Source organism: Acipenser ruthenus, chromosome 28, assembly GCF_902713425.1.
Source record: "Acipenser ruthenus chromosome 28, fAciRut3.2 maternal haplotype, whole genome shotgun sequence".
Classification (NCBI taxonomy): Eukaryota; Metazoa; Chordata; class Actinopteri; order Acipenseriformes; family Acipenseridae; genus Acipenser; species Acipenser ruthenus.
The window spans coordinates 6,479,988-6,499,570 of record NC_081216.1 but is presented as its reverse complement, the minus strand read 5'-3'; the positions used below and the strand labels follow the sequence as shown (position 1 = coordinate 6,499,570).

General features: G+C 40.7%; 1 protein-coding gene across 1 annotated transcript in view; it reads left to right on the top strand.

Moving 5' to 3' along the window:
• Positions 1-19,583, top strand: part of LOC117435168 (C-type mannose receptor 2-like) — an 87,421-nt gene that overhangs the window by 7,075 nt on the left and 60,763 nt on the right. The window contains 7 exon segments of the mRNA XM_059003240.1: positions 6,846-7,232; positions 11,360-11,533; positions 13,293-13,356; positions 13,358-13,437; positions 14,253-14,366; positions 16,301-16,441; positions 17,538-17,723. Coding sequence (XP_058859223.1) covers positions 6,846-7,232; positions 11,360-11,533; positions 13,293-13,356; positions 13,358-13,437; positions 14,253-14,366; positions 16,301-16,441; positions 17,538-17,723 — 1,146 coding nt within the window.

Below are 19,583 nucleotides of genomic sequence, written 5' to 3'. Positions count from 1 at the left end.
TCGTAGAACTCCTGAAGCACTCTTGTACACTCTGTACGGAACTCCATTAGGCCCTGGAGATGATGAAGCCCTTGCTTTTTTCACAGCTTGCTCTACTTCTTTCCACTTAGGTGCACAGTCCTCCATTTGGTATTCTGGTGGATTGATAGGTGGGATGTCTGACGGAATTGACATAGGCTCCTGCCTTTTTGAATCTGTATGTGTTTCCTCCAAATATCTCTCCAGCTCAACCTTAGATGCTTTTAGTGTGCCATTCTTCTCACTGGTGAATAACTTCTTTACAAATTTGAATGGGTCTTTATAAAAGTTAGCTCTCGCACACTCCTTCTTTTTGTAGCGTTTCCGTAGGCGCTCAGCTCTGCGCAATGTTGCAAGCTTATCTTTTATGACCCTTTGTAAGAGATTGAGTCCCTCCTTCTGACTTTGTTCTGCTCTTCTCCATTGGTTCCTCAACTGTCTCCTTTCTCTAACTAAGCGTTCAATCTCCTGCTGCCGTCTACACTTTCCAGGAATAGTTTGTACTTTTTCCTTCCTTTTTTCAACTCCAAACCTCTCACTTCCATATGCGTAGATGATGTCCCCAAATTTATCCAGCTTCTTTTCAACTGTTCCACTTAATCTTTCCAAAGCAACGCAGAGATCTGTGTTTACTGTGTCCCATGCAGTTTTCTCACAAGCTCTTGGCCATTTAACTCCAGGCTTGTGCCCGTTGAGGTTCTTTTCTCTCTTATGCTGGTTTGTCTGACCGGGTTCACAAGGATCATTAGGTTCATCACTAACTGTGTCCATGCAAGTCCTCCTCACATCTATGACAGGGGTGCTGATATCCTGCGAACTGTGGTTTGCTTCCTGTCGCTGGATTTCATTCGACTGACTTGACTGACTTCGTAAGAAGTACTGATCAATGCGAGGCCCTTGTCCCTTCTCCCTCAAGCATTTCATTCTCCCTTGATGAATCTTCAAACCCCTGACCGTTGTCGCCTTGCTCCAGCCGCAGACACAAACCTGGAGTTCCATGTCTTTGTTAACTGCAGATCTTGAACTAGTCTTTTGTGAAGTACTCTCCATACTCATATCCGTTTCCGTTCCTAAGTCGTAAACCGTGTTGTCCAACGTTGAGTCATCTTCCGCCCCCGCTCTCGCAGACTCTAGGGGTATTTTTCTCTTTAATTTCTTAGAAGCCTTGGGCGGGTGTCTCCAGCATCCTGTAAACACAGAGCTGGATACTGCCGACAAGGGTAGCTAACCCTTACCAGCCCCAATGGGGTCTCTTTCCTCCTGTCAGCTGTCTCTCCAGGCTGTCACAAGGTCTTTCCCTTGTTGCCAGCTGCACTATTCACAGCAGTCACTGGACGTATCCAGATCTTCATGATTTCCATTACACGAGAGTAGATGTTAAAACTTCATGCTGATTTGAACTCGGCTCTCGCCAAGATAAGCACCAACTAAGACGTAGCTTTACAGTAAACTAATGTGATCCATATGTGTCTCCATCCATTTACGTTTCCTTCCATATGATGATGTAGATATCCTTCTGTCTGGTGTTAATGGCTGAAGTGTAATGCTGGCTCCAGGGATGAGCTTATTTTGCATCCCTGGCGCATCAGCACACACAACGGCTGCGATGCTGGCTCCGGGGATCAACCAAAGTGCGGCCTCCCCAGCGCATCAGCATGACAACCGTCTGGATTGAGCTAAGTAGGGTACATCTCTGGGGTTTTCAAGTGGGCACCTTCCATCCTCAGTGTTTCGTCGACTAGCCCACGACACCTCAAGAGGGCTCGACGGTGATTCTGGCGTCCCAGCATCACCCCCCTCCGTCCCCCACTCAACTCAGCCCAGCTTACTTACCTGTCCCCAGCCAGAATCTTTCCGTCTCAACCACAGCCAGTTGCTGCTCCTCTCTGCTGCTTCAGATAAGTTCTTCACTGTGCGACGCAACTCTTGGCCACTGAATCCAATGTCTCTGAGAAACCGGGTTGTAGAGTGTGCCACAAATCCTCGACAACCCACTTCCACTGGGTAAACCCGAACTCTCCATCCTCGCTGTTCCGCTTCAGTGGCTAGTTGAGCATACCGCAGTTTCTTCCTCTCATACGCCTCATCTACAGCATCCTCCCATGGCACTGTTAACTCTACCAGGTGAACAAGGTGTGCTGATCCAGACCACAAGACAATATCTGGTCGAAGGTTAGTGGTGGCAATCTCAGGTGGAAAAATAAGCCGTTGACCAACATCTGCCAGCATTTTCCAGTCTCTAGCAGCTTCCAGTTGTCCTGGGCGAGGATTGGTTTTAACACCTTTTCTTGGTGGTTGCAAATAAATAAACTTATTGTTGTTTATCTGTTATCAAATTCACATATTTCATTTTAGGTTGTCTCAGTGTACTGTGTACATTATTTTTGTAGAAAATGTTTAGTTCATTTGATATTGTACTTAATACTGTTTCAATGCGAATCTTCTCATAATTCGAGTTCCTGATTGGACAAATGTTGACTGAAATGTTACACACTAAAAATAAAATGACACTAAATGTAGTCATTAATACTGAAAACAGAACTCAAACAAGTTACAGCAAATAGCTTTACTGATGGCTGAGAGAAAAGCATCTGCTGCTACTACAGTATTTATTATTTGATCTGTACAAACTACAAAAACACCACAATGCAGAATTAAACATTGCACAATATTGAATCATTTGTGTCCTAATGCAGCCATGAGATACTATAATTATAAATTAGTTTGAGAAACGTGATGAGTTTACAAGTCAAATCATTCAGACATGGACAGGAAGAGACAGACCTTTGGGAGTCGATTGATTCAGTTTCACAGTGATCTGGCCTAAATCTTGAAGCTTGAAACACAACATCTGAGTTATCAATTTCAACAGATAAGTAGCTGAACCATTTCCTCTCTGAACATTGCCACTCCCAGACGCTACCTGCTAAACGTACAACAGAGACATCTATTCAGTGTGCTGAGGTGTATGCTTACCATTTCAAATGCATTCTCATAGAGTGGTATACAAAACAGAATGATAAATTAATGTTCAATTTCTAATAAGTGAAATGTGTCATTATTGGTGATGCACAAAACTACAAATATCTAAACATGTAAATTACAGCTATGGCTAAAAGTTTTGCATCACCCTCTAGAATTAACACATTTTTCTTCATAAAGCAGTATGAAACCTTCTGAATAATTTTACATCAACATATAGCATTACATACCGCTTTGTATTTTGACTTCTGGTAGACTTTTCCAATATCATTTTGTAGTTTCTTTGATTACGATGTTAAATAAAAGATCTAAGTTCATGTTGGGTTGATTAATATACAAGTTTTGCAAGCATGACCTGTATCCTAACACTGCAGACAGAAACGGACCCCGATCCAAGCGTACAACTTTTATCTTCCAAAATAGAAAGCTATTTTATTTAGCAAATCGAGTGAACATCAACACTCGGGCTGATCTTAGCTGACAGTCAGAGCGCACCAGGAGAACGCCCCCCACTGCCCCGTGCCTGCCAATGGGGCACCGTTTTAGCTAAAAAAAAAAAAGGGGGGGGCATTGTGGTTTCTTATTTAAAATTAAGGAAACTTTTATTTCAAAATGTTGATTAACTACTTACACACAATGTGCCAGTGATGTACTCACTGACTTGTGCACTATAAGATCGTGTACACATCAAGTCAGAAATGTTTGTTGCTGCTCAACAATGTCAGTGCCATTTGTGCTATCCGGTTTGTCACGCAAATGTAATATGGTCCAATCAGAACAAAGCAGCCGTTCCATTTATGCCAATTGCCATTTTACGTTACACATCTGAATTTCACAATTCATTCTTTGTTATCTAGTGATATGCATTTGAGGAGATTTCTGGAATCAATTCCGAACCGGGTATTTCGAGTCTCGTTCCAAAACTATTTAGAAAAACATATCTGTATGTCAATTTGGGCTCAAATTTGCGAGCAAAATTGCTCTCAGCGATCAAATATTAATTTGCATTCGCCATTGGCGACTGTGGGAGTGGGCAGTTCAGATACAAAGTAAGTTAGTTATATTATTAGTTTCACTGATTTTCGTCCCCCCCTATATTATTTTTTTATTTTTCAAAAGGTTTACCTCACTATTCCACACGGTTTTCTCTGAATTCCTCAGTATCCCTGCGGCACGTAAGAAACAATGTTCTTAATAATAATTTACACGCAGTGTATGTACCTTAAAAGTGCTCCTGGTTTGTCAACTGTTTATTTTTAACTAGCCTACATGTTAAATCAAACTATCGTTTTTTTTTTGTTTGTTTTTTTTTAATACATATTATTTCAGTGCGTGTTTGTTGTGTAGATTTCAGTAAACCCTAACTTACTGTATTTAGTACAACGTCTTTAAATGTATTAGCGAAAGTAATATAATTTGACATCTGGTAGCCAAAGTGTTGTTGCTAATCGTGCTGTTTGTTCAGTTTTCATTGTGTTCATAAAGTTTATTCAAAGTCTGCTGTTGTATAATGAACTACTGAAATCAAGTTGCTCAATGTCAGCATCCATCCGTTTTATTTTTACACCTTGTCATTAAACTTTAGTGGATTACGGCGCGCGTATTTACCAAGGGGGGTGTCAAACAGTGATGTCACTATATGGTATTTCACCTGGCCCATATATATATATTTTTTCATTTTAAAAACTAGGAGCCAGATGCCCATAAGGATTTTGGCCAACTTTGAGCCCTGTCAGTGTGTGAGCAGAAGTTCCGACCAATATTGTGCAATCTATGAAATTATCCTGTATAATTAAAGTTAATAAAATAATCAATAATCTTGAATTTGCACAGTAACATTTTTATTACAACAGCGAAAGCCGTTGTGCGCTTGTATATGAACCTTGTTAATTGCAAATTTCACAAAGTTTACAATTAAAAAAATCTTTAACCAGATGGTATGTGCAAACAGGTCAGTGTATGTTAGGATCCCAAGCCGAAATACAACCCCATCGGCTTGGGGTTGAATTACTTTTAAAGCTTACAAACGAGAGGAGGCCATTCGGCCCATCTTGCTTGTTTGGTAGTAGCTTATTGATCCCAGAATCTCATCACGCAGCTTCTTGAAGGATCCCAGGGTGTCAGCTTCAACAACATTACTGGGGAGTTGGTTCCAGACCCTCACAATTCTCTGTGTAAAAAAGTGCCTCCTATTTTCTGTTCTAAATGCCCCTTTATCTAATCTCCATTTGTGACCCCTGGTCCTTGTTTCTTTTTTCAGGTCGAAAAAGTCCTCTGGGTCGACATTGTCAATACCTTTTAGAATTTTGAATGCTTGAATCAGATCGCCGCGTAGTCTTCTTGGAATACTTGATTGGGTTCGTCCACTGTTTGTTTGTCTGTCTATTTATTTTGGCCAAAGTGCCGTTTTGTTTGTTCAGTGTTTTGTTTTCTGTTTAAACCTTTTATTTTGCAATAAACCGGCGCAATAGCGCATTCACTCGCCATTCTGTGTCCATATCCTTCCTGGTCTGACATCACCACAAGCCATCCGGGTCACACAGACCCATTGAGAGCAGAGCCTGATCAGGACTTTCCTGCTGGGAACAAACGTGCTGGGAGCAAGCTGATACTTGGAGAATGTGAAGCTGTAATAATATTGAATATTGTAATAATTCTGTATTGTGTTTTATTATATATACATTATATATATTTTTTAATTTAGTTACTGGTGTTTTACATTATATATTTCTTAAACTTGTTTTTCATCTGACATGTTTGTTTTGTTTTGATAAATCTGACAATATTTTTGTAAAGTGCTTTGAGATACACCTGTATGAAGGGCGCTGTATAAATAAACTTTGATTTGATTTGAAAGCAATTGATACTTGTTTTTGTTTTGTGTCTGTTTTGTATCTGTCTGTATATTTTGGCCACTGCCGTTTTGTTTTGGGATAAGTGTTTTGTTTCTGCTTAAATCTTTTTATTGAGCACCAGCGCATTCATTCATACCCCAGTGCTGTCTGTTGTCTGTCTCCTCCCTGGTCTGAAGTCACCACCAAGCCAAGCCTGTTCACACTGTTATACTGCAGTTTTTGCAGGACCTGTTTGACGAAGGGGAAAGCCCCCTCTACATTAAAGGTGTATCTGGTAGCTATTTCAGGTGGCCATGTCATCATTTTTTTTAAAGGAGCTTGGCACCTTCGGCCGCCTATGAAAGACATTGTTCCTCGCTGGAGGCTTAACATTGTGCTTAAACTAGATATTATACAAACCAAATGCTGACAAAACATTTAACTGATGAGAGAGGGTAGTTCAGTCTTCATGTCTCGTTGAGAAAAAAATTCTGCTAATTGTCTACTAGAAATAGAACTTTAACCACCACATTTCCATGTTATATGGTCATAATTATTACTTAAACAAGATATTACACAACCCAAATGCTGACCAAACATTTAACTGATGTAGAACATAAGAAAATATGGCCTATCAATGCTTGCCTGGTTCCTTGTAGCTGATTGATCTAAAAACTTTGTCAAGCCACATCTTAAAGGGTCCCCAAGATTCAGTAACAACATCATGCCATAACCCATTCCATACCCTCACCACTTTCAGTGTGAAGAAATGTCTCCTATCTCATGTCCTAAAACAGTCTCCACTCAGTTTCCAACTATGTCTCATAGTCCTGGTTTCTGTGCTGTGCTTAAAGTATTGGCTAGGATTAACTTTGTCAGCTCCTGTTAAGATTTGAAAGATTTGAAACAGACCCTTCTTTAATCTAGGCTATATTATAGATACACACAGTTCCGTAGATGCTTGTTGTATTGGGACCCCAAGCCTGATACCTATTGTGTTCTCATTCCCAGACTCGGGTGTGTTTCTGATCTACATTGATGAGCTGCATGGCTGCCTGGAGACGATGGACACAGCGCTGCGTCTCTCGCGCTCCTGTAACGAGTCGAACCCGGCGCAGCAGTGGATTTGGGTGTCGCGGAGACGCCTCTTTAACCTGGGCTCCACACAATGCCTGGGCCTCTCAGGTACCAACACCGGCAGCCTTGAGCTGGGCATGTACAAGTGCGACCGTGAGTACAACATGGTCTGGAACTGCAACTCCCTGGGTGAGAAGATAAGCCAGCACATCTCCCCTGGAAACACCTCACTCAGCCCCTCGGACCGAGGAGACCAGGCCCGCGACAGCCAATGGAGGGTTTACGGAACCAACCAGGACCTGTGCTCCAAGCCTTATCATGGTACGATCATTTACTAATATGAGTATACAACAGGATACACTCACTGTTCTGTTATTTATTTATATTATTATTATTATTATTATTATTTATTTATTTGGTAGACCACTTTATCCAAGGTGACTTACAGGTGTTACAGGTCAGTACAGGATTACAATGCAAGACTAATGTTTAAATACAGTATAGTTTACAGTAAGTGCAATAATACCAATAGAATACAATATGAAATAGGATGCAACAAGTTAGGATTACAACAAATTATATCTACAATGACAAAGAAGTGCAATAATACATTAGCTGAAGATTCAGTAACGTGCGTAGGCCTGGCGAATACAGTGCATAGGAAGGAGGTGACGGAAGGCAGTGCAAGGCAGAGCAGTTCTAAAATTTTCCGGTAGCTGGTTCCACCACAGAGGGGCTAGGGAAGAGAAGGAGCAGGCACGGGAGGATGGAGAGTGGAGGGAAGGTGTCCCTGGGTGGAGTGTGGTGTGTATACAAATACACAAAGTCACTGTATTTGGTGCAACAAAGTTTTACTGTGTATCTGTGATAACACAACACAAGTTACCCCACAGTCCCGTTCACCCCAACACACAACAATGTTCACTCCAGGCATGGCACTGTTCTCTGCATCCTCAGAGATCCACTTCCAGTGTCCACACTCCCCTTCTCCCTGCAACCTTGGGTTAAAACAAGTCTGGTGTAAACAAACAGAACAGCATGTCCTTCCAGGCAGAGAACAAATCTCCCCGCTGATCAACACAGTCCCCATTTATGCTCCAAGCCACACCCCAGGCAATCCTCCATGACCAATCGCTAGCTGGTTGCTTTCCATGGAAAAACACTGGCTTTGCCGAATGTGCAACTTGAAACACCTGTGTGATTGTCCTTCCCAAGATGGCCGCCACAAGCCGACTCTATAATTAAGGTATGTCCTGTCTTGGTGAGGACCCACAAGTCAATTGCACTAGCATCAACACCAGTCAGGAGGCCATGTTTTAGCCCAACTCCTTACCTTCGCCCTGCCACAGAAGGCGTGACCAGTCGTCCAGTAGAGGAGGAGCAGAGAGGATAAGAGGGGGTGTAGGGAGACATGAGGGATTGGAGGTTGGAGAAGGCAGTGTAGTGAAGAGAGACAGTCTTAGAACAAGGGTCTTGAACTGAATGAGAGCAGAGCTAGGTAACCGGTGGAAGGTGCGAAGCAGAGGGGTAGCATTAAAGTAGCGAGGTTGGAAGAATACCAGACAAGAAGCAGAATTTTGAATGAGGTGAAGAGGGCAGATAGCTGAGGTGGGGAGACCAGCAAGGAAAGAGTTAGTCCATTCTGTACAAGAGCTTGGACCAGGAGTAGTGAGAAAAGGACGGATTCGGTAGATGTTACTAAGAAAGAAGCGGCAAGTGTGTGTCAGGGAAGAAATGTTTTGAGAGAAGGGGAGGGGTTGAGTGTAACACCTAGGTTTTTAGCAGAAGAAGATGGAGAGGGAGTGATATATACGCAACTCTCCAACAAGAATTGGGGATAACCTCTGTGTGCCAATCTTTATATTACATGATGGTTATGTGTGTAGGTGAACCAGATTCTGGTGAAGTGTCTTGTCCATTTGTGGTTGATGCATAAACCACATGTAGAGGAGGTAGGGTTCCAGGGTAAGTGTATACAGAGAAGAGGAGCTATGGAACTCATGAACCACATGTAGAGGAGGTAGGGTTCCAGGGTAGGTGTATACAGAGAAGAGGAGCTATGGAACTCAACCACATGTTGCAAAAATGTCTATTTTGACCCCACTTTCTTTGTTCTGAGAATGACTTGTATATCTAGTGGAATTTTAAAGCTAGTTTTACCAAAATCCAATTAATTGACATAAGCTATTGATGCATGAGGCCAACCTCCCTTGGTCCAACTGGAATTGTGGGTACTTCTAAGGGTCATAAGGGGTAGCCAGGAGGACTCAGAAATACACAAATAAAAATGAAAGTAAAAAATAATTGATTTAACAGTATTATATATTCTCTAAACTACTGTGTATAATTATTATAAGCTCAAAGTGAACTGCAGACGGGAAAAAAAACACACAGAATCTATCACGTCCACTTTTTCCACCTGTACACATGCGTGATTTCTATTGCGTGGATTTCCACTCTTTTATATAGGAGAAGCAGACATCTGTCGATTGTATCCATGGAACAATGGTTTTTGTTTTATTTATTACCGGGGCTGCATTTTAGTAACAATTTGTAGGAAATGACTGATATACTGTATATGTGAATCTGTCTGATTTTCATTTTTTGACATAGATTTTAACTTTTTGACATAGATCCTGGGGACCCACTGTGTCTGTTGGTTTTCATTCCAACTGAGCTCTTAACTTACTTAACTAGACCCTTCATTTAACTGATCATTTGCTTAATTAGACCTTTTTTAATTGTTTTCAGCTCTTAAACAGTTGCAGAGTTCAAGTTACTGTGTTATGGCTAACTTAAAATCGGCAACTGTTTCAGAGCTGAAAACAATTAAAAAGGTCTAGTTAAGCAAATGATCAGTTCAATGAAGGGTCTAGTTAAGTACTTGGGAGCTCAGTTGGAATGAAAACCAGCAGACACAGAGACACAGGGGGTCCCCAGGACCGGTTTGGGAACCACTGCTGTATATTATAGTAACACTAATTGAATAGCTGAATTTCACAGTATTATTAAACCTTTTGATACTTGTTAACCAAAGTGAGTCAAACTCTGTTTCTGAAGAACTCTGTTTCTGTTTCTGAAGAGCTTCCCAGCTCAGCATAATTATGTGTGCCATTTAAAATATTCACAACATCAAAAACATTAACCTAAAGAAAAAGCAACAATAACTTTGTATTAAACCCAACATAAAAAATGATCCAAAGGGACTCTGTATAACTTTGTCGCTTTCCACTTTCTGTAGACTTTCTTATGTTTTCGTCCTTCGTTTTTCTTTTGTATCCATTTTTGACTTGAGGAATGATGGATGTACAATACTCTACCAAACACTGAAAACACATTCCACAAGCTGCTATGCTGTTACTAAAATGCAGCTGTGCCTAATAAATAACACAACTTCCTTAAAAGTATTGTGATTATTAATGAGGTTTACCAGAGCATTTGTACATCTGAAAAATGCAGAAAGATTGTGTGATGAGTTAAAAACTACAAAGTTCATGAGCAGCACCGAGCAATCTTCACCCACCCTATATCAATGGAAATCACGCATGTGGATGTTAATTTTGAAACAGAATAACCTTTGAGCTGTTAAACAAAAATGAAATATTTATGCACATTGATTTAGCGATAATACCATTTAAAAAATAAATTCAAGGTCATTATTTTCTTTTACTTTCATTTTTATGAACAGCGTACCCCCTAAGATCCTTACAAGTACCCCCAGAGGTCCACGTACCCCCAGTTGAAAACCCTTGTTTAACATGTTAGTTAAGTCTTGGTCTCAAAGAAAGTGTCATCCATCAGTTAGATTAGACTGGAGGGGGTGTAATTAATTTTCAGGTTCAGCCAATGGTGTAAATGATACCGCCCACTGGCTTTGATTGACACAGGTGTCTTCGCAGCAATGAAAGGAAAAAAGCAAAGCAGAAAAAGAAAAAGGGAGGTGGAAATGTAAATGGCCAAAATGAAATGTAAAAAACAATTGGGAAAAGTCAAAATAAATAAATAAATGAATGAATGAATAAATAAATAAATAAATGTCAAAAAAATAATAAATACATATATAGACATTGATTTATTTAGACTTGTGTTTATTTATGAATTTATTTCTGTATTTATTTCTATATTTAGTTATTTGTTCATTTATTTATTCATTCATTTATGTATTTATTTTGGCATAAAATATCCTCCATATTTTTTATCATATTGTATTTTTTCAAAACTGTCCTGTGGTACTCTCTCGCGTCAACAGTTATAAACACTGAAGGCCTGATCCATTAGACTATAAAAGACATTTTAGAACATTAATAAACAGTTTTAAAGAAATTGTTTAAAATATAGTGTTACCAAGCAGTATATTCCCAAATAGAGCACCACATTATCAAATACATGTAACTATTTTTACTTTAGTTCGACTCAATCAAATGAATAGTCATTCTCTGTCTCCACAGAGATCTACACCATCCAAGGAAACTCCTATGGCAAGCCATGCACCACCCCCTTCAAGTATGACAATCAGTGGTTCCACGAGTGCACCAGCACGGGCCGAGAGGACGGCCATCTCTGGTGTGCTACCACTGCGGACTATGGGAAGGATGAGCGCTGGGGCTTCTGTCCAGTCAAGAGTAAGTACCAGCGGTCTAACCCAGTCCTGTCCGTCTGCTCGAATTCTAATACAGGGAGCATTCTGCCTTCCTCAACTCATTCAAATCAAGAGTCTTGAGTGTCCCAATTCCAAAAAAAGTAGCTAACAAAACAGTTCAGTACATGCTCTCTGCCATGCACATGCATTTATTATATACAGCAGGTCTCAAATGTACTCTGACCAAGAGTACCAAATGACCAAGGAAGTAAAGCAGTAACAGACTTCCTAGAAGGCAAGGCAAACACATTGAAAACTTGCATGTGTAGTACCAGGTGTCTCTTTCAAAATGAAAATACATGTTGCTATAGCACACATTTCTTTAAAAACTGCACATTTAACATCTGTGTAGCTGCTGAAGTGCAAAATTCGCAAGATTTATGAAATTATTTTGTTAGCTACAATTGTATGTGGAATTTTGATGTTTAATCCCAGGGATGATTATTTTAGAAATACCTGCAAAGAAAACACTGGATGTGATTAGAACCATGTGCGAAAACCTCACTAGTCCTGCCCTAAAGGATCACACTCTATACAGTGCAAGAGGTGCCTTCAGCCTACCATCTTGCATTCTTCATTGTAATATCTCAGAAGCTGAGCAGGGTCAGGCCTGGTGGCACAAAGCCAAGCGGCGATGTCTCACAGACACTCGCACAACTTCACATATTTATGAAGAATCAGAGTTAGTTACTTCCTGAGGTAGTTTTATGTACAGCGCTGTAGTGATTCAGTCACAAGCCATGCTCAGTTTCATGAGTTTTACTGAAAAGTTTTCATCCAAGTAGAATAGATACGTAAATGCCAACTAGTACACAAGTGAGGGCAGTTTTTAGATAGGTCATTCAGCGAATACACACACCTTCGGAACATCCAGTCAGTAAAGTGCAGTACTTTATTTTCCAACAAAATAGTCCCAAGGTAGCTAGAATACTTAAAAACAAAGAAAAACCTTGACCTCTTCACATGGTCAACTGCTTCTGTGCATAGCAGCTGCCATCTTTACCGCCCTTCTGATCTCCGACCTCCCTTAGTAGATGAATGTTAATACAAGTAAATGTTTTTACCCTTTAGTGTTATAATTCAGCCCTTAATTCCATTTGATTATACATATTAAAAATAAATACACATCCAAAATTACAAAGGTAAATGTAAAAAGGTGGTGTGCCTGCTATTTATTGAAAGATGGGTCAGTCCATCACACCTGGTCAGAACTTTGTCTCTGTAGCTTTTAAAGGATCCCAATGACTCAGCAGCTGCTACTTGGCTACCCAATCCATACACTCACCATACCTTGTGTAAAAGAGTGTATCCTACTCTCTGTCCTAACTCTGCCCCTAATTCTCACCGGTGCTGTTATTAATCCTAGTGCATAGGATTTACTTTGTCAACTCCTTTTAGGGTTATAAACAACGGACCAAATACCCACATTCATTTTCAGAAGCAACATCAGTATTACAGAACAGGATTTATTTTTAAAGCAGGATCATAGAGGTGTACGTTATATGACTAGCGTTATTTCCCTGCTCGATGGTGACAATCACATTTTTAAATGGGTAATGCGTGCATCAGTTTAGCTTATCGAATGCTGACACCAGACTTGGTACCTGAGGTAAGGTAGTTGAAGACGAGTGGTAATCGGGGTCTGTATAACTAGCAGTCAGAGTTTGCTACGGTCTGTACACAAATTAGCAGCTACAGAGTGTTCGAGAGCTGGTCCTTAGTGCCCTGTGCTTTGTTGCCAGGCCCCGGCTGTGAGACATTCTGGGATAAGGACCCGATGACCAACAGCTGCTACCAGTTCAACTTCCGAGGCGAGGGTCAGCTGTCAACAGCAGGGGGCAGACCTGCTGAGCATTAACGAGATCCACGAGCAGACCTACATTAACGGTGAGCAACAACACCAGCCGCGTCTACCCCACACACGCAAACTCATTGAGGAAAAGTATCCATAAACAAAAACAGACTAATTACTAGGAAAGAAAGGCCACTCCTGCAAGAATCATCTATGGGTTTAAGAGATAACTAATAATCTACTAGTGAAAGAAATTATATAATAATTGGCAAGACTGTTGCGTTTAGCGGCCTTTAAAGCAAAGTCAAGCTTGGGGAATAAAATTATGGAAGCATGTTAAAAGCACGGACCATTCTAAAAGTTTCCTATAGTAAAATCAAAGCAAAGTGCCACAAAGCATAATGAAAGCTTCTGTAAACATTGTAAAGCTGAGAGATGTATGGTAAAGCATATTAAAAGAAAACAAGGTACCATTGTAAACTACAGTAAATGCACTGTATAACCATGGGAAAAGCATTGGAAAACTGTAATATTGCTGTGAAAATGTATTGTAGTAAAAGCATAGTTTCCTTAATTGTTCAAATTCCCTTGGCACATTTACCTCTGTGATCTTTTATAAGAGGAACACTTTATTCTGACTCATGTTTGCCCTTTTGTCTTTGTCTGTGTTGTCTGTGTCTATGTTGTGTGTGTGTCTGTCCGTGTGTCTGTGCTGTGTGTGTATGTTTGTGTGTTTCTGTGTTGTGTGTGTATCTGTGTTTTGTGTGTCTGTGTGTATCTGTTGTGTGCGTATCTGCGTTGTGTGTGCTGTGTCTGTTTGTCTGTGGTGTGTGTGTCTGTGTGATGTGTCTGTGTATCTGTGTTGTGTTGTGTGTCTGTGTATCTGTGTGTTGTGTGTATATCTGTTCAGGTTTGCTGACTGGGTACAGCTCCTCCTTGTGGATTGGCCTCAATGACCTAGACATCAACGGTGGCTGGCAGTGGTCAGACGCTTCTCCTCTTAAATATCTCAACTGGGAGGCAGGTAAGCCCTGGATCTGTAGCTCTCTGATCATTGCGCAGAGGAGGCCATTCTATCTGCACATCAAGCTCGTCCGGCTCCTAGGAGCTGTTCACAAAACTGTCAAGTTGGGTCTTAAAGGATCCAAGTGTCCTCTGGTCCTGTTTTTTGTCCTGTGCAGAATGTAAGGGTTTGAGTTAACTATGCCAACAACTTTTAAGATTTAAAAGACTTCAGTCATGTCCCCCTCCCAATTCTACTTTGTTCTAACACAGCAGTGCAATTAGAATATATGCATCAATGGTAAGAACATAAGGGATTTTATGAACGAGAGGAGGCCATTCAGCCCATCTAAGCTCATCCAGTTCCTAGTAGCTGATTGATGTCAGAACTTTGTCAAGTTGGGTCTTAAAGGATTCAGCTGATTCTGCCTCAACAGCATGACTAGGTAGCCCATTCCATACCCTCTCCACTCTCTGTGTGAAGAAGTATCTCCTTTTATTATTATTTATTTATTTCTTAGCAGACGCCCTTATCCAGGGCGACTTACAATTGTTACAAGATATCACATTATTTTTACATACAATTACCCATTTATACAGTTGGGTTTTTACTGGAGCAATCTAGGTAAAGTACCTTGCTCAAGGGTACAGCAGCAGTGTCCCCACTGGGGATTGAACCCACAATCTTCCGGTCAAGAGTCCAGAGCCCTAACCACTACTCCACACTCCTTCCCTCTGTCCTAATTCCAATTAATTTCCATCTGCGTCCTGTGGTCCTGGTTTCTGTACTGTGCTTAAACTATTGGTTTGGGTTACCTATGTCAACTCCTTTGTAGATTTTAAAGACTTCAGTCCTGTCCTCGCTCTCATTTGTTCCAGGCTAAATAGATTAAGTTCATTCAGCCTTTCTTCGTAGCTCAGTCCTTTAAGCCTTGAGATTAGTCTTGTTGCTCTTCTTGGACTCTCCAGGGCCACAATGGCCCTTTGGTGCTGTGGTTTCAGCAGTGCATTATACAACCTTTCTATAACCTCCTTGGATTTGTACTCTACACTTTTGGCTATATACCCAAACCTTTTTGCCTTTTTGATTGCTTCCCCACACTGTGTGGTTGCTGACAACAATAAATCTATTACCACACAAAGGCCTTTGTTCTAGCTCTGCCCACCCCCCTCCCCTACCCCCCCGATTGTGTATTTGGATCGTACATTTTTGAGACCAGCGTGTAACACTTTACATTTGTTGACATTGAATTTAATTTGCCTCGTTTCTTCTCAGTTTTCTGGGTGGTTGTAAGCGGGGCTTTGTGTCATTTGAAAATTTGACAAGTTTGCTAATTACCCTCTGATTGAAGTCATTGATGTAGATAAGAAGGACAGAGCCCTGCAGCCCAAGTTACAGCCTTCCCCTCTTACACATTCTCTGATTTGTTTTAACCAGTTTTGTGTCGCTTGCATGTACTACCGTGTATTCCCACAGATTGCAGCTTGAGGATTAGTCTTTCAAGTGGCACTTTGTCAAAGGCTTTTTGGAAGTCCAAGTCCACAGACGTTAAAATATGTATAACAAATAATAGCTTTGAAAAAAAACAAAAAAAACACCATTGCCATCTCATCCATAGCATGCATGCCGGCTTTATGAGACCTAGATATTCTAATCTTCTTCAGCCTCAGATAGTTATTTCAGTTTTACATTTACAGTGGTTAACAACTGGGCGATTCCCTGTTAAACGTCTTGATAGCTATGGCTGATATCTGAAAAATGAATAATTGAAACATCAGATCTTTCAGAGAATTAGGTCCCAAATTATGTGAAAATGTGGGTTAATTGGTAAATTGTACACCACAAGTCTACACTGGAATTATTTCGATGTGTTATTAAAAATGTGTCCTTTTTTTGGTATGTACTGTACAGTACCAAACCTTTAACACTTATAAGTGTCACACCCCCCCTTTCAGACCAGCCGGATAACTCTGAGGAGGAGAGCTGTGGCGTTATCCGGACCGAGACTTCTGGTCGCTGGCAGAACAAAAACTGTGACATGGCGTTGCCCTACGTTTGTAAGAAGAAACCCAACACGGCCCCAAACACTACTACAGGTTAGCTATCGTTACCATGTACCATTACCTTGGAGCTTGAAGTTAGTGGACCTCAGTTCACAGTAGTTATCACAACAAACACAAACAGTTTTGCAAAACCTGTCCTCATAATCGCCTACAGCAATGTAAGTCACAGGAATTAAAACAGGTGCATTCTGGTTCGTTTTAAAACACATCTTTAAACAATATGTGTACAGAAGTAATATATTAATTTGATTTCTGTATATAGATATATTCAAATCAAAAAAAAAAATTAATCACCATTATAAAAGTTAGAAAGGAAGAGCAAAGTATAATTAAGCATGGTAAAGCATAGGTAAGCATTGAAAGCCCAGAGAGGTATGGCAAAGCATTTTAAAAAACATGGCAAAATAGTAAATGCAGAGTATAACCATGGGAAAACAGCTAAATGACTATGGTAAACTTTTAAAAGGGCAATCAGCTGTAAAAACATGCATTTCACACTGCACGGTCACACAAATAGAAAATTAGCTTTAAGAACAATACATGAGGGGTTCCCAAGTGGCTCATCTGATAAAAGCATAAGCAGTGTTCCAGTCAGTGGAGTGCAGGTTCTTGTCATGGCTGTGTGGTGTGCAAGATAATCCTTAGTCAGTGGAGTGCAGGTTCTCATCCTGGCTGTGCAAAGTCGCCACTGTTTACTGGGGATTCTGGAGGGAGCGCCATGTTGGCTCTGGCACTCCTGCGGGTCAGGGAGGCAAAACCAGTGAGGACTGTTCCTGCTGATTTGTTCTAGGGGCCTGGTGAGCTCAAGTGGTCCTCCAGAGTGGTAGCTTGCTGACATCCACTTTCGAGTTCCTGGGTATAAAAGAGGAAATTGGCTTGGTCGTGGGATCAGAGGATGTCCACTGAACTGTCAGTTCTCCTGAGCTGTGTGGGGAATTGCCACAGTGAAGGAACATAATTGGACATTCTAAACTGGGGAGAAAGCAGGGGGCAAAATAATTGGGCACACTCAATTTATTAAAAATATACAATAAAATAAAAATAAGAATGATACACAATACAGGATATTACTTTATTAACTGTAAAATGTTTCCTTTACATTTCCCTTTGAAACGTGGCCATGGCGCAGCAGAGACTTACCAGAGGATGGCATGCGATGGAGCTTGGGAGCAGTTCCAGTCCAGCTGTTATCTTCGCAATAGTGAGAAGATGAGCTGGCAGGAGGCCCGCCAAGCCTGTCACAAGATGGAGGCAGACCTTGTGAGCATCCACACCCTGCTAGAGCTCGAGTTTGTCGTGAAGTCCATGAAGCGCGGTAAGAGGAAAGCTGAGGGACATGTACTTAACACAGGAATACCATGCACCAAAAGTGGCTTGGTTTGCAAAGACTTTAAGATCAGAGTAGAATTTTCTTTTTCTAAGAACATAAGAAAGAACATAAGAAAGTTTACAAACGAGAGGAGGCCATTCAGCCCATCTTGTTGGTTTGGTTGTTAGTAGCTTATTGATCCCAGAATCTCATCAGGCAGCTTCTTGAAGGATCCCAGAGTGACAGCTTCAACAACATTACTGGGGAGTTGGTTACAGACCCTCACAATTCTCTGTGTAAAAAAATGCCTCCTATCTTCTGTTCTGAATGCCCCTTTATCTAATCTCCATTTGTGACCCCTGGTCCTTGTTTCTTTTTTCAGGTCAAAAAAGTCCCCTGGGTCGACATTGTCTATACCTTTTAGGATTTTGAATGTTTGAATCAGATCGCCGCGTAGTCTTCTTTGTTCAAGACTGAATAGATTCAATTCTTTTAGGCTTTCTGCATACGACATGCCTTTTAAACCCGGGAGAATTCTGGTTGCTCTTCTTTGCACTCTTTCTAGAGCAGCAATATCCTTTTTGTAACGAGGTGACCAGAACTGAACACAATATTCTAGGTGAGGTCTTACTAATGTATTGTAGAGTTTTAACATTACTTCCCTTGATTTAAATTCAACACTTCTCACAATATATCCGAGCATCTTGTTGGCCTTTTTTATAGCTTCCCCGCATTGTCTAGATGAAGACATTTCTGAGTCAACATAAACTCCTAAGTCTTTTTCATAGTTCCCTTCTTCAATTTCACTATCTCCCATATGATATTTATAATGCACATTTTTATTGCCTGCATGCAATACTTTACACTTTTCTCTATTAAATGTCATTTGCCATGTGTCTGCCCAGTTCTGAATGCTGTCTAGATCATTTTGAATGACCTTTGCTGCTGCAACAGTGTTTGCCACTCTTCCTATTTTTGTGTCGTCTGCAAATTTAACAAGTTTGCTTACTATACCAGAATCTAAATCATTAATGTAGATTAGGAATAGCAGAGGACCTAATACTGATCCCTGTGGTACTTACCTCGCTCCATTTTGAGGTTTCTCCTCTAATCAGTACTTTCTGTTTTCTACATGTTAACCACTCCCTAATCCATGTGCATGCATTTCCTTGAATCCCTACTGCGTTCATTTTGAGAATTAATCTTTTATGCAGGACTTTGTCAAAAGCTTTCTGGAAATGTAAATAAACCATGTCGTATGCTTTGCAATTATCCATTGTTGATGTTGCATCCTCAAAAAAGTCAAGCAGGTTAGTTAGACACGATCTCCCTTTCCTAAAACCGTGCTGACTGTCTTCCAGGATATTGTTACCATATAGGTAATTTTCCATTTTAGATCTTATTATAGTTTACATATAATAGAAGTCAGGCTTATTGGTCTGTAGTTACCTGGTTCGGTTTTGTCTCCCTTTTTGTGGATCGGTATTATGTTTGCAATTTTCCAGGCTGTCGGTACAACCCCTGTGTCAAGAGACTGTTGCTTGATCTTGGTTAGCGGTTTGTAAATAACTTCTTTCATTTCTTTGAGTACTATTGGGAGGATCTAAACCGGCCCAGAGGATTTGTTTATTTTAAGAGTGCATAGTCCCTTTAACACTTCTGCCTCTGTGTGGCAAAGTGCCCCCCCTGTGTATGTTATATGTTACGTGTTGTGTGTAAATGTTGGTGTATAAGCATTGGTACACGGGATATAAGCGGGTCTGTGTTTCACGTGTGTGTAAATTGTATATTTGTATTTAGGCACGGGGATGGCACATCACATCACGTGCAAGTAAAAAGTATAATATGTGAGCACGGGGAATTGCA